We start from the raw sequence: 15,371 nt of genomic DNA, 5'->3' as shown, positions 1-15,371 counted from the left end.
CAAGACCCATACACTCCCCCTAGACATTTCTTCTTCACCTTATTTATTCATTTAGTCTGTACTCTGTCAGAACAAGGGTCAGCCCAGCCACGTGGAATTGGTCTCAAATTCTCAACTAGTGATCGGAGTTAATGAGGTTTTACTATCATGTGACTGGTTTTCTTTGTGAAACTGTAAAACATAATCTTATTTCTCTTAATGGGTGGCCAGTGTAATTTATGGCCTATCACTTAAATGGTTTCATCCAGAAAGTCAGGTTGACTTTCTGAGTGTTTCCTTTTGTGAAATGCCCGAGGTCAGGCTGTTATTGAATCACAGATTTTCTGAGGGAAAAGCAGCTGCTAGGAGAATCGAGTGTGAGGGACTAACAGTTAAGTGGTGAGAAAAATCAGAAAGGACGAAGTATTTTGGGGGTAGCACGTAGGAAATCTAAGGCTTAATATGTGCCGGGAGGCAGTGAATACTTATCTTAGGCTGCACAGAACTATCTCAGCCGAGTGGGCCATTGGCTGGCTAGGCTACCAGGTGTTTGCTCAGAAATATGGGGCAGTGGGCTGCTATGCTATGAGCCCTCTTTTCTAATCTGAAAGTGCAAAAAGTGCAGCTTTCTTCGAAGACGTTTGGGCATATGTTCACGTATCCCCCAGGGAAGCACCATCTTTCCTTTCGAGACAAGAAAGATAAAAAGAGAATTTTATGAACTGGAACTTGAACAAGTGAATGGAAAATACAAGCAGATGTTGGTTGGCTAGGGTACAGGAGAACTGTCCAAATTTTAGGTTTCAAACCCATACATAAATAGGTTAGAAATGAGCATTAGATTAACCATCCTGCCAAAGTAAATTGGTGCAGTTTATTCTCTTAATTAGCTATGCGTTACAACTCTCAGATTCCCTGTGTTAAGTCAGTTCTCATTTTCAGTCACATCTCTTCGAAAGTCGTTTGAAAAAAATCTTATGGAATTAAGGGTGAAGGCCGTAGGAAAAAACTTTGTAGATTTGCCTATAGACACTTTCATTCCAAGTTATTTCTAGTCTCGATGAAATAACTGTTTTCCCCACCGAGTCAGACAGAATTAAGCAGCTCTTCATTTGATCACCAACTCTGATTTGCTTCTAGTGATTCTGGGATCAAGGCATGTTTCCCTCAGAACTGTTAATATACACATTGCTCCCACCCCGACAAATTAACTGGAAACCCTGACAATGGTAATAGGAATATCTTCACATGTCACCTTCCCTGTGTGTTTCATTTTCAAGTCTTTGTTTTCTTACCAGAGAAGAATAAGACAATTTATACGAAATAGCTGACTTTCTATGTTAATTTTTTTCACAAGCTACAAAACTTACACATTTTTTAGCTCTTTGGGTGGATTTCTTTCTCTCACTTTTTGTAATTGAATAATCACTTTTTTCCTACTGGGTAATTTGAGGCACTAAAAATAAAAGTCATTAACAGATGACTGGCTTGTTGAATACATCACAGAAAATAATATTTTATTATGATTTTGTTGACAAAATTAGAATGCTAAATTCAGATAGCTACCAAAAAAAAAAAAAAAAAAAAAACAGATTTGAAAAGAAATGGTGCCATCAGTTGCAGGATTTTTACCTTCATGGAAATAAGGTTTATTGAAATAAAATGATAAATAAAAATGCTTTCTGGCTTGGGAGAATCAACCTGGTTCCTAATACTGTTCTGTTTCCCTTGCTCCAAAAGTGTCATCAATCTCCCTATTTAGATGCAGTGCAGCCAGGTGTTCAGAATCACGGGGGACAAAAAGAATTAGTTTCTTACTGAATAGGGGATTTTTTTTAAGATGCTGGCATGAACAGGGCTGCAGAATGTGAAACATGTAGACCCACTGAACTGAACCCCCTTTTTTCCTCTCTTCCCAGGAGTAATTCTGCTACGAGGCTGATTTCAAGGACATGAATTGTTGACCTCATCCCAACATCAGAACCTCAGATGTTCTAATTTTTGCACCATTCCAGGCAAGTTGATTGTATAAGGAAATAAAATTGAACCTTAGGGGTCTGATGGAAACTCACTGTGACATTCAAATCAAGAAAACTTGCTGATGCCCACAGAGCCTTTTCCCTATGGGCCCTGATGGTAGCCTCCAGAAGGTACAGCCTCAGGTGGTCCCCCTTCTTCTGTGGCAAGAATAAACTTTGGGTCTTGGATTGCAATACCACCTGTGGAGAAAATGGTATGCGAGGGAAAGCGATCAGCCTCTTGCCCTTGTTTCTTCCTCTTAACCGCCAAGTTCTACTGGATCCTCACAATGATGCAAAGAACTCACAGCCAAGAGTATGCCCATTCCATACGGGTGGATGGGGACATTATTTTGGGGGGTCTCTTCCCTGTCCACGCAAAGGGAGAGAGAGGGGTGCCTTGTGGGGAGCTGAAGAAGGAAAAGGGGATTCACAGACTGGAGGCCATGCTTTATGCAATTGACCAGATTAACAAGGACCCTGATCTCCTTTCCAACATCACTCTGGGTGTCCGCATCCTCGACACGTGCTCTAGGGACACCTATGCTTTGGAGCAGTCTCTAACGTTCGTGCAGGCATTAATAGAGAAAGACGCTTCGGATGTGAAGTGTGCTAATGGAGATCCACCCATTTTCACCAAGCCTGACAAGATTTCTGGTGTCATAGGTGCTGCAGCAAGCTCCGTGTCCATCATGGTTGCTAACATTTTAAGACTTTTTAAGGTAGGTAAAGGCATTGTCTTTCTGACCATTGTGAAAGGACAATGAAATGCTATGACTCCAACTGCAGGTTTAAGAAGAAATTGAAGATGGTGAAGGTGCTCATAGACCCTTTCTGTGTCACCAGGTTCCTCAAATGGGGCATTTTGTATGGGGCATTCTACATGTGTTGGTTTAGTTCCATTATTTACAATTAACTGGATTAATTTTGACTCTGTGTTTTTTTTTTTTTTTTTTTTCCCTGAACAAAGAGAAAGGTGAAAAGTTCTGTGGTATATTGGGTCTTTGCCATCTTGGGATAACCTCCTTATTACGCTCATTTTAAATCAAAGCATTTTAAAAGAGAATAATGAACTCTTAGCACATTTATCATGGAAAACATTTCTGTGGTATTTGAGCTATTAAATTTACTGGGTGAAACTTCTTTAAGGTGGGATGCTCTGTTATGACAAAAGTTTGTTCATGAAGAAACAGTATTTATTACTAATGTGTAGATGGGAGTGACGCTCTGGGAGATGAGATGGCCATAAAATTGTCAGGCTTATTATAACTACAATAGAACAGAACCTTATTCATTCAGACTGCTCTGATACAGACTTGGAATAATTATATATAATTCTTATTGCATTAAAAGTTCAAATTTAGCAGGATAAATTAGACTTTTTGATTTAGGTTTGGTGATCTATTACCCATATGTTGCATTTATATATTGAATAAAATTGGAAATATGGAATAATATATGTAAAAATACTTTGAAAAGTATGAAGTGCCGTAAAAATAAAGTTATTGTTAACTCACCATTTTCATTAACTTTCTCATTTTATTTATTAATAACAAATATGTAGTCTTTTGTAATAGACATAATTTGTTTAATTGAAAATACTTTCACTCTGGTTTCTTACTCAGTGGGACATGAATTTTTCAACTTAATCTGAATTAATGAGCCTTTGTTTTATATTGTAAAAAATGGTTCCTGGCTGGGTGCAGTGACTCATGCCTGTAATCCCAGCACTTTGGGAGGCTGAGATGGGCAGATCATGAGGTCAGGAGATTGAGACCATCCTGGCTAACACGGCGAAACCCTGTCTCTACTAAAAAAATACAAAAAATTAGCCGGGCGTGGTGGCACATGCCTGTAGTCCCAGCTACTTGTGAGGCTGAGGGAGGAGAATTGCTTGAACCTGGGAGGTAGAGGTTGCAGTGAGCTGAGATCGTGCCACTCTACTCCAGCCTGGGTGACAGAGCAAGATGCCGTCTCAAAAAAAAAAAAAAAAATTAAATTTAGAAATATTAAAAGAATATGGAGAAATTGGGCAGATGACAGGTATTGTGACAAATGTGAGCAAAGTGATGGGAAATGTCACACAAACGATGAAAGGAATTGAATCAAAGGATTTCTGGCTTGGCAGATATCTTGGAGGCACATCTAGTCTGACCCATTCATGGCACTGGAATCCTCTTTGTAACATCCCCTTGAGTGGCTGTGCAGCCTCTGTATGGATTTCCCTAGTTCAGAAGAGAAAATGCTATGAGGCAACTTAATGGCTATTTTCAGATAGATGAAATTTTCTCAAATAAGAAGGATGCTAAGCAGAAGCTCTCTGTGTCTAAGGAGTACTGAAGAGGCACAAACAGGCTTCAGGGTGTGCTGGAGACTTTTGAACAGGACATTAAGAAGCACCTCTTGACAGTGAGAAGGACACAATTAAGACATATAGCCAGAGTTGCTCTAGTTCTCCATTTCTGGAAACCTTCAAGGGAAACTAGGCAGTTGTTTACCATTTCTCTTAGAGGGACTCCTTGCTTAGAGGCAAGATGTGGAACCAGAATTCTCCAGGTTTCCTCCCACATCTTGGGATCTAGGATTCCTCCCAGCTACCCCAGTTCTGTGCCATGTGGCATTTTCTGCTCTGGGGTGGTGTCCAGCTCAGACATTTCTATAACTCTTCTCTCTGATTTGAACTCCCTCCTCACCTGCTCCAAGGCATCTCTTTTCTATTTTTAACTTAGCAGCTGTGGTTCAAAAACACCACTTTTAGAGGAGAGGAAAAGGTTCCTAAGAAGCTACTCCTTTTGGTTTCCCTCCCCTTATAAACCAGTTAGGGTTCCTGCCAATACCACTGTAACTCCTGTGAATCCTGGCTGTTTCCTGTAGCCTGGTGCCCAGCCAAAAGTGGGCAAGGATTTGAGGAGTGTGGTGGAGGAGATAAAGTGTTCATTCGAAGTTTTCCAAGCTTGTTTGCATTGTTCTTTTTTTTTTTGGCCATAGAATCAGCTTATCTGCGAAATAGGAGTAATAAGATTGTTAGATTGTTGGGTATATTTAATGAGAAAATGCAGGAAGGTTTCCATCAGGACCGGGTCATGTCCTTTGGTATTTTGGGCTATTGAAGGAAACTCCAGGCCACTTGAAGGCAAGAGGGGTTTTGTTTTTATGCAGCGGGTATCTGGCTTCTCTCTTCTCTATTCTTTCCTCACTGACTGGTTAGTTCTCTTAATTTCTTGGGTAATCCTGGAGAGACCCCATCTGACTGGGTGAGAGGGTTACTACTGACCCTCTGGACAGAGTCCAATGCCCCAGGCCATCTCTTGAGACAGGGACCAACACATGAAAGGGCAGCTCTTGACGCCCTTAACTGAAGCAGGGAGTGGGTCACTTATCACCAGGAGGGGGCGCTGTTATGGTAGACGTCATGACGAACATGATCAGTTCACTGGCCCAGAGTGAGCATTTAACCTACAGAAGCAAATCTAGTTATTAACCAAGTTATTGGACTTGAAAATTGTCTGTAATTCAAAAGTCCATCAGTGAGAGGATGTAGGTGCCTAGCCCATCTTACAGGTGGTTCTGAAACCATAAGAATGTGAATTAGATAATAGCAACTTTTGCTACTTTAGTTTGATTTTTATGTGACTTTCAGCTAGCACTCCATTTGTAATATTAATTATAAAACAATTGGCACAGAAAATTGTCCACTCTATGTATGGATGACTTCTGTTTATACATATATGCTAGTACAGACATGAAATATTACAATAGTTATCAGAGGAATGATTAGCAGTTAATGCATTGGAGATTGGCATATAGCTCCTTTTTGAAAAATAATACTTTTTTTTTTTTTTTTGAGACAGAGTCTCGCTCTGTCGCCCGGGCTGGAGTGCAGTGGCCTGATCTCAGCTCACTGCAAGCTCCGCCTCCCGGGTTTACGCCATTCTCCTGCCTCAGCCTCCCAGGTAGCTGGGACTACAGGCGCCCGGCTAGTTTTTTGTATTTTTTAGTGGAGACGGGGTTTCACCGTGTTAGCCAGGATGGTCTCGATCTCCTGACCTCGTGATCCGCCCGTCTCGGCCTCCCAAAGTGCTGGGATTACAGGCTTGAGCCACCGCGCCCGGCCAATACTTTTCTTAAATACTAATTTTCCAAAGGCTAAGACTTGAGTAAAAATAAGTTTTATGACAGTTTTCTCAAGCTTAGGCCCTTTCAGGGTAGCGAAGGACCCATAGAATCTAAAAATATGCCCATAAATAATCTAAAAATTAATGTATTGCTAGTTATTCCCAGATAATGGAGTTGAAGAAGGTAGAGCATCTCCACTGAAGACATGCAATGAACCTTGATCATAAGGAATACAAACGGGGTCTTAATTCATGAACTTACTCACTGTCCTGCTCAACAATAAACGTAAATTGGGGTTTTAAGAATATGGTTGTGATGTGTTTAAAAATTTTATGGAAAATATTTGGGCCATATTTGGAAGTGATCCCTAAATGTCTGTTTTCTTTTTTTGGACAACTTTGGGAAGCCATGTATTTTATCTGCAGCATCTTCCTGAACTAAAATGTGAAGGAGACAATGTCTTCCACGCAGCCCCATTTACCACTTTCTTCAGTCTTGCTCCTCCTGTGTCAACCTTTCCAGTCCTTCTATTCCCAAGTGTTCTCCTAATCAAAACCTGATGCAAGAGATCTATATGTTGTCAGCTATCTGCATGTTAGTGTGCCTATGTTTAAGTAAGAGGAGGATTTTATTTCCTTCAGGATCACTAATTGTGGAATGAAATGGGATTTGTCTTCGTAAAGGAGATGGCGGCATCAGCTGGGGAGGTTCATTTAGCCCCAGCAGAGACTGCACTTAGTGGATAGCCACCGCCTCTGCTGGAATACAGGTGGCTCTGCTTATCTGATCTAGAGGGAAGTGGTGTCATCCTATCTTTGTTTCTCTTCTTATCCAAGCTTAGACGCAAATGAACAAAATGAGCCTCTTTAACTTCAGAAGAGGGTTGAATAAGGGCCTGGAGCTGGACACAACCTGGGAACAGAAGATGCCATGTGGCATAGGTCCATAGGATACTGAATGCTTTACTAGATTAGTGATATTCAACCCTGAGTGTATGGTGGGGTTCATACTGCTGTTGCCTCACCCACAAGGGGTATGGGCTGCATTATTAAAACTAACGGGGAGGGTTTTTGAATGACAGGATCCAGTGAATGATGTGTGCCTCCCAAGCCCCTCTCTGGGAACTATTTTTTATTGAGATGAGTGTCCCATTTCCCTCAGGTGTGTTGGGAGTGGAAGCAAATTTGAGAGTTACAGAACAAGAATTTAATGATCCGAACTTTTTAGATGCACTAGTGTACCCTAACACACACACACATACACACGTGCACACACACATCGTATATCAGCTAACATGAGGCAGAGCAGACCTAGGTGATTGCTTCACTCATATAGCATGTTAATGGCTTTAGATAACAGAAGTATCAATTAGGATAATGTGACATGTAACTGCAGAATAGCAGACCCAGGACAGCTCCGTCCTAGACAGAGGTCTAAATGACACCTCAGGGGCTTTTGTATTGCAGATAACCCAATGAAAAGAGGGGCCCAGGTCCCCATAAGAGATTGTGTAGTTTGGAAAGAATTTAAAAAGCAGAGGGTCTTTGGAAATGTTTGAGAAGCCCATAAATTTGTGTTTTATAAAGAGCTCAAATTTTTCCCCTTTCTAGAACATTTCCACTCCTCTCCTTTAAATTAAAGCAAATCGATTCCTCCAAACACTAATCGTATGTCTTACTTTGAGCAAAGACTGAATATTCTAAGTTAAAAATAGCACATTGATGCTGGAGGTAACTCACATTAATGTCCACAAAGATACATTGGGTCATAAGAGGACACTGTCAAATATAATTCCTCTCTCTTTTGTTTTTCTAGTTAATTTTACCTGGGTTGTTAATTTTCTACCCTTAAAGGATAGGGGTTAGATAGTCTGCAGTGTATCCTTCCCAAAGCAATCAAATGAGACTTTTAAATAGAAATCCATTTGAGGGTGGGCTAGATAATTTCACCCTATAGGGAAGTGTGCTGGTTGTAAATGGCTAAGATTGATCTTCATGTGAAGTCAATGAAATACTGAGAAGCATCTTGTTTCCCTGGCAGTCTTCGCCTACCCTGCTATGTTTATGAAGATATATTTTCTTCCAAGACACTCTACCAATTGTAGCAACCACTTCCATAAAGCCAAGCAGTTTTTGAGTTATTTATTGCATACAGTGGGTTTTATTAGCTTCAAAACTTTGAAAAGGTAAATCTGCCATATCCGGGCTCATCTAGAGATGAACTCATAAATGAGTGCAGTCAGTAAACTCAGTAGGAGGTAAATTTCATGTTCAATCTCATTTGATGGCAAATAGATAATGAAAATTGGGAGGTGAACTTCTTCAGTCAACTCTTTGGTACTGTAGCAAGGTTTCATTTAACTTTAAAAAGAGCTCATTCTCCTTAGATGAGAGATGACTGGTAAGTAGCACTTACGCTCCCACCTACAGAGATCTTTCAAAACGGAGACTTGTTAATGTCTTTCCCCTTCTTAAAACTCTTGAATGGCTGGGGTTTTCCCAGGATGAAGGTCCACCTCCACTTTGGGGATCTTTTTCTCACTTTCCTTGACTAGATTGTCTCTTTGTTACAAGTAACAAAGAAGCAGCCTGTGCTTCCTCTCCTTAGTGTCTCTCTCACTGTGTTGTGGTTGTTTACCTACTTGTCTGCATCCCTCACTAGACTGTAAGCACCATGTGGGCAGGGGCCATGTCTATCTAGTTTGTTGCCATATTCCTAGCGCCTAGCATGGGCCTGTCAGAGAAATAATGAATGAATGAATACATCAAATCTCTCTACTCTCTCCCTCATCCCAATCTCAATGTTAGAAATATGTGTTGAATAGATGGGAAACAAGTATAATTTTGTTTATTTTTCTTGTATACTCCTTTAGAAAAGAAGGAGGGTGATATGTTTAGGCTTTGTGTCCCCACCCAAATCTCATTTTGAAATGTAATCCCTATAATCCCCACATGTCAAAGGAGAGACCAGGTGGAGGTAATTGAATCATGGGGGTGGTTTTCTCCATGGTGGTGGTTCTCGTGATAGTGAGTGAGTTCTCATGAGATCTGATGGTTTTATAAGGGGCTCTTCCCACTTTACTTGGCACTTCTCTTTCCTGCCACCTTGTGGAGAAGGTGTCTTGCTTCTCCTTTGCCTTCTGCCGTGATTCTGAGTTTCCTGAGGCCTCCTCAGCCATGCTGAACTGTAAGTCAATTAAACCTCTTTCCTTTATAAATTACCCAGTATCTGGCAGTTCTTTATAGCAGTGTGAAAGCAGACTAATATAGAGGAAGAAGTGGAGAAAGAAGGAAACATTATATTTTGAGAATTCCTATTTTCATGTGCTTTCTCTTTTTCCCACAAATTTCCATTTAAACGTATTGTTAACATTAAGAAATTGCATTGTATATTTCAAAATTGTTAAAAGAGTAGATCTTAAATGTTTTCACCATACACCAAAAAAGTGTGAGGGGATGGATTTGTTAATTAGCCAATGTAATCACCCCATATTGTAAACATAAACCATCATATTGTGCCCCATAAATACATATAAATTGTCAATCAAAAAGAAAATAAGTAAAACACATGAACACATTCTCATTTTGAAAGGTTTAAGCAATAAATAGTATAAAAGGAAAGTCCACTTCCAAATGCATAAATCCGTTAATAACACAGGAACACATGATTTAATAGATATGTGACTTATGACTTTCTTTTTCACTTAATATATTTGGGGAAAATTTCCATGTTGGTTAATATAGATGTACTGCAGTAATTCTCAACCCCAGCTGCATGTTAGCATTGCCAGCATAGCTTTTAAAAATTTTGGATACCCAAACCCTAGCCAGGACCAGTTAAATTGGTTGGGGTAGAGCCCTGCATTGGTATGTTTTAAAAGATCACCAGGTGATTCTGATGTTTGATCAAGAATGAGAACTGCAAGACTTTATTTTTTTAATAGTTGCTTGGTTTTTAATCATATGGATGGACCATACTTTATTTTACAAATCTCTGATAAACAAGTTACTTCCCTTTGCTCTACAAATTTGTTATTTGAAAAACAGTTGAAACAATGCTAGAGCCTCATCCGAATACTATTAGCTCTAGAATGAATTTTGGTGGTATAGGACCCTTTCTTGGACCAACAAAGGGGCCAGATGAGTGAATTGCCAAAAGCATCTCGCTGTAAGACAGGGTCACAGGACGCAGACATTCCAAGCCACGTGTCTTCGAAACATGCAGTAACTTAGCATCAGCATTGTGGTCATATGCTCGGACAGTTCAGGGAGCCCCATGACTCCTGGGCGGAGCACATTTTAAACTTGGTGAATTTAAATCAAATTTCCTTTCTTTCTCCTAGCCTCAAATGGCCTGAGATCCTGCAGTGAATACTGAAGACATCTTAAAAACGTACTTAGTGATAAATGCCTATGTTTGCGGTGTTTTAAATAATGAGGTTGTTTGAAAAGTAGTGAGAAGTCTTTCCATAAGAATGGTTTGTGACTGGATGTTATATATTTTGGTTTACAAAATTGTCTGAAAACCTTTCTAGAATAAGTCAGGGTCTATGTAAATAAATCTGCATGAGGAAAGTACTGTGCTCTTTCTACCCATTCACCCTAGAGACTGCAGGTTTTTTATATTTTACAGACTTCACTTCATAGCGGTTTTAGGTTCACAGCACAACTGAAGATTGCAGTAGTTTTAACACAGGTGTCTCCCTGGGCTCTTCTGATAGCTTTTTGCAACCAAAGGTAATGCCTTCCTAGGAAGACTTAAAATCTGAATTCTGTCCTGTGCCCAGTCCAATGGTTATCACACTGTAGTATGCGAGAAATCACCCAGAATGCTTGTTGAAACACGCATTCCTGAGCCCACTTGCAGAGTTTCTGATTCAGTGGGCCCGGGGAGGCCCAGTGTGGGGGCTGAGAATTGCCATTGCTAATGGTTCCCAGGTGATGCTGATGCTGCTCTTTTGCATATCACACTTTGAGAAGCACTGCTCCATACAAATTGCTTGCTGGCTGACTTAGCAAGTCAAAGTGTGCAAAACAAAAGTGAGATTAAACAATGTTCTGTCTGACAGCAGCTTTTGACACACACCTGGTTGGATTTCTGTTCATATTGGTCATAATCAGAGCAGGTGTTGTGTGGCTTTATCTTTAATTGTGTGCATTTTTGGAAGTTGTGTTCCTTATTAAGTAATGCATAGCTCAGAATAATAATCAGTGCAACGGTCACTTAAACACTATTTCTTAAAGTAGGGTCAGGTAGATTACCATTTTACGCATTTTTACTACTTGAGACAGTAGAGCAGACTGATTTAAGAAACTTAGATTGTAAGATACACATTAATTGGGAATTGAGAACAGTAAAAGGCGAAGGAGGCTATGATATGCCTCAGCCACCAGCAATTTGTCTTCAGAAGAAACCATGACAGCTACCTCCTGATTTCCATTATGCATTGCGATTGCAAATAACGTTCCACAGCAGTCTTAATCAATAGAGGGTCACAAGAGGCCCTTGTTTCCTCAAAGTGGGGAAGGGCTTATTTACCCATTTAATTGATATAACACACTTGCTGGCAAAAGAGACATCTCTTTTAGCTGTAATTGGGGACTTTTTCTATCCCCAAACACTGTCCTCACAACCTGCATCTATACATCTAATCTTTATGTATCTTGAATACATAAGGAACACCACGCTGGCAAGGTGTAGGGGTCTACGCATGGCATTGTGCACAGCCACTTTTATCTGTTTCTAGAATGAGGCCAGTCTCTGCTGTATTACTTCATTAGGCTCAGCAAGCTAATAAATGAAGGGGTGGCCTGCCTCTCCACACCTGTGGGTGCTTCTCGTTAGGTGGGACGAGAGACTTGAGAAAAGGAAATAATACACAGAGACAAGGTATAGAGAAAGAAAAGCGGGGCCCAGGGGACCAGTGCTGTGTTTTCAGAGGACCCACACTGGCACCGGCCTCTGAGTTCCCTTAGTATTTATTGATAAGTATCTTTACCATCTAAAAAATAAGGGAGTAGCTAGAAAATAGGATCATTGTAGGGAGGAAATCAGCAGTAAGACATAAGAACAAAAATCCCTGTAACATGAATAAGTTCAAAGGAAAATGCTGTGCCTTGAGATGCATACCCGAACATCTCCATAAACATTTTAGCAGTATTGCTCCAGCAAGCCCCACCTTATTCCTAAAGGCGGTCTTCTCCTTACTCAGTAAACAAAGCACACAATGGGTTTTACCCGGAGATATTCCATTGCCCAGGGAGGGGCAGGATTCTTAACCAGCAAGCTGCCTTCAGGTACTTGTTTAACAAAGACACATCCTGCACAGCCCAATATCCATTAAACCTTGAGTCACCACACCACATGTCTCTTGCAAGGACAAAGTTGGGGGTAGGGTCACAGATTAACAGCATCTCAAATACAGAACTAAATGGAGTCTCTTATGTCTACTTCCTTCTATATAGACACAGTAACAGGCTGATCTCTTTCTTTTCCCCACAAATAAACATGTGTTCTCAATGTTGGCCATTAGTCTCCCTCTAAGACTCTTCAGGGCTCCCTCTGGGATTAGGGAGACTGGTTTCCTTGGTGTATAATACAGTCCCAGTTTCAGGGACAGCATGGATCTGTCTCTGTATCCCCTGCAGTGCCACTGAGCTCCCTTGGGACTTGTGGATGGTGACTTATTCTTGCTCTAGCGTCTTACTCTTGCTTCCTCGCACATGGATTGAGAGTGACCTCTAGCTTCGACTAGTGCTTGTACCATTTCTTTATGTGGTGGCAATTCTATTAGTTTTCAGAGTGATTTATCATCTCACCTCAGAGTGTTTGAACTCATATTACTTCTAGAACAAATACCATGCCATACTCATGTAAATTTCTTAGCTATTTGTGACTTATAGATATTATGTTTGTTATCAGGAGATGTCTGTTCAAGTTATAGATTATTTTAGTGTATTTAGTGGTGCTGATGCTCTTGAGTAAAATAGATTAATATGAATTATATGAAATAGGTTGGGCTCTGTAGTCAGACTGCCCAAGTTCAAATTTTGACATAATGCTTGTTAACTGTGTTACCTTAAGAAAGATAGTTAATCTCTCCAAATCTTAAACTTCCTTATCTGTTAAAAAAAACAGCAACCCAGGCCAGGCACGATGGCTCACACCTGTAATCCCAGCACTTTGGGAGGCCAAGACGGATGGATCACCAGGTCAGGAGTTCAAGACAAGCCTGACAAACATGATGAAACCCCGTCTCTAATGAAAATATAAAAATTAGCCGGGCGTGGTGGCATGCGCTTGTAATCCCAGCTACTCAGGAGGCTGAGGCAGGAGAATCACTTGAACTTGGGAGACAGGGGTTGCAGTAAGCTGAGATCGCCCCTCTGCACTCCAGCCTGGGTGACAGAGCGAGATTATCTCAAAAACAAAACAAACAAAAAACCCCAGTTAATAATAGTACTTTTTTCATAAGGTTTTTAATGAAGACAAGTAAGATACATTTCAGAGTCCTAAGCAAAATCCCTGGTCTGTAGGAGGCACCACGATGTTTGTTATGATGATGATAATGAGGAGGAAGATATTTATGTCTGCTATTAAGAGGATATTCATTTTGAGTGGTACCTCTTCTCCAGTTTCTCAGCCATTCATACTGACTTGCCCTATTTTGTGAACAAAGGCAGATTAGCATTAAAGGTGTAATTGGTCAAGAAACAGAACTGATGGGCCAGGTGTGGTTGCACACACTTGTAATCTCAGCACTGTGGGAAGCTGAGGTGGGTGGATTACTTGAGCCTAGGAGTTCAAGACCAACTTGGGCATCTGAGACCAGCCGGAGCAACATGACAAGATCCTGTATCTATAAAAAATACAAAAATTCCCTTGTAGTTCCAGCTACTCTGGAGGCTGAGGTGGGAGGATTACTTGGGCCTGGGTGGTTGAGGCTACAGTGAGCCATGATGATACCACTGCATTCCAGCCTGGGAAACAGAGTGAGACCCTGTCTCTCTCACTCACTCTCACACACACACACACGAAAAAAGAAACAGAACTGATGGCAGGTCTAGATTGGCTCTGGCATAGGGCAAGGCTATCTAGTTTTCTTGAAGACTGGGACTTCATCAGCTTATGTTCCAGCCAAGTGAGCTAAGAAGGTGGTGTACTGCTATCCTTCCAAATCCATGTGTTGGATGGTAAGAGTCTGTTTTATTAAAAAAGTAGAAAACCCAGAGAAACATTGGTTTTCTATTTTTTTAAATAAAGTTGCACTACGTTTTTATGTTTCAGTGCCCAAAGAAAAATACCCTTAGGATTCAATTGTTAAAAAAACAAACAAACAAACAAAAAAACAAAAAAAAAAAGAAAGACAAAAAATCACCAATTCTGGCTCACGTAGGCTATGGGTTTGATGATGGAGTTGTGGTTGAGCATGAGCAGCTGAATAACCCCAGGCGTGGGTGGCAGCCCTCACTGCTGTCCTTTGGGTTGGAATTTCCCTTCTTTTCCACGTGTGGTAAGGACAGAAACACAGGCCTGCTTCGGACGAAGAATATTAACTTTTGTTGAGGGGAGATTTTTTTTTCTGCCAGAGATGGCTGACATGACACTAATTCCTATCATCTCTGATACAAATGTCAGAAATGAAAGCACTAAAGGCTTCAGAAGTACTTGTTCTAGAAGTCACATTCATTTTAGGACAATCAGAAAAACAGTGGAACTAAATGTATTGTATTCTGATTCACACTGTGACCTATCTTGTGCCACCTGTTTAAAATGTGACTAATTCAAACATATCAATTATGCCTTATTAAATTATCATTTTAATCAAATATGGATAATTTACTCAAATATAAAAGGACTTCACAGGGAAAGAAATCAATGCAGAGTTAATGTGGTCAAGTCCTATCCTAGCATTGTGAGACAGTGCTGAACAGTGCCTGGTATAGCTTCTAAACCCAGTAAGTGCTAAATCTTTTTTTTTTCCCCCATCAAGAGAAGTAGAATAGTGTAAGAGACGCTAGCATTTAACCCACGTGTTCTCCTTCTGTAACTTGGTAATACAGGTAAGCAGATAATATTCAATCAACCCACCAACAGGTCTATGCAGCATCCAACAGGTATATGCAGCGCATTTGACGTTGTAGTGGATAATATGAAAGAAAAGAAGACCCTAAGCCATCAATGTTGCTTATACTTTAGTTGAGGGGAAATGACCAAAATCCTGTAAAATAACCACGAGTAATAAAAAACTGTGTAAAA

General features: G+C 40.5%; 1 protein-coding gene across 11 annotated transcripts in view; it reads left to right on the top strand.

Annotated features, from left to right (window-relative positions):
* The window catches only part of GRM8 (glutamate metabotropic receptor 8), an 810,901-nt gene that overhangs the window by 7,579 nt on the left and 787,951 nt on the right, over nt 1–15,371 (top strand). For 8 of the 11 annotated variants that reach the window (XR_004229111.1, XM_031936131.1, XM_031936132.1 and 5 more), the window contains one exon: nt 1,899–2,719. The exons of 1 other annotated variant lie outside the window; for it this stretch is intronic. Coding sequence is in view for 8 of the 10 variants with exons in the window: in XM_031936131.1 (XP_031791991.1) it covers nt 2,210–2,719 (510 nt within the window). In the remaining 2 variants the exon portion in view is untranslated. Of the gene's footprint in view, nt 1–1,898; nt 2,720–15,371 lie in introns of those variants that run through there. 2 more of the 11 variants (XR_002733955.1, XM_031936126.1) reach the window with 2 other exon arrangements.

The sequence above is a fragment of the Piliocolobus tephrosceles genome, chromosome 8 (assembly GCF_002776525.5).
Source record: "Piliocolobus tephrosceles isolate RC106 chromosome 8, ASM277652v3, whole genome shotgun sequence".
Lineage (NCBI taxonomy): Eukaryota > Metazoa > Chordata > Mammalia > Primates > Cercopithecidae > Piliocolobus > Piliocolobus tephrosceles.
This window is presented reverse-complemented; position numbering and strand designations above follow the sequence as displayed.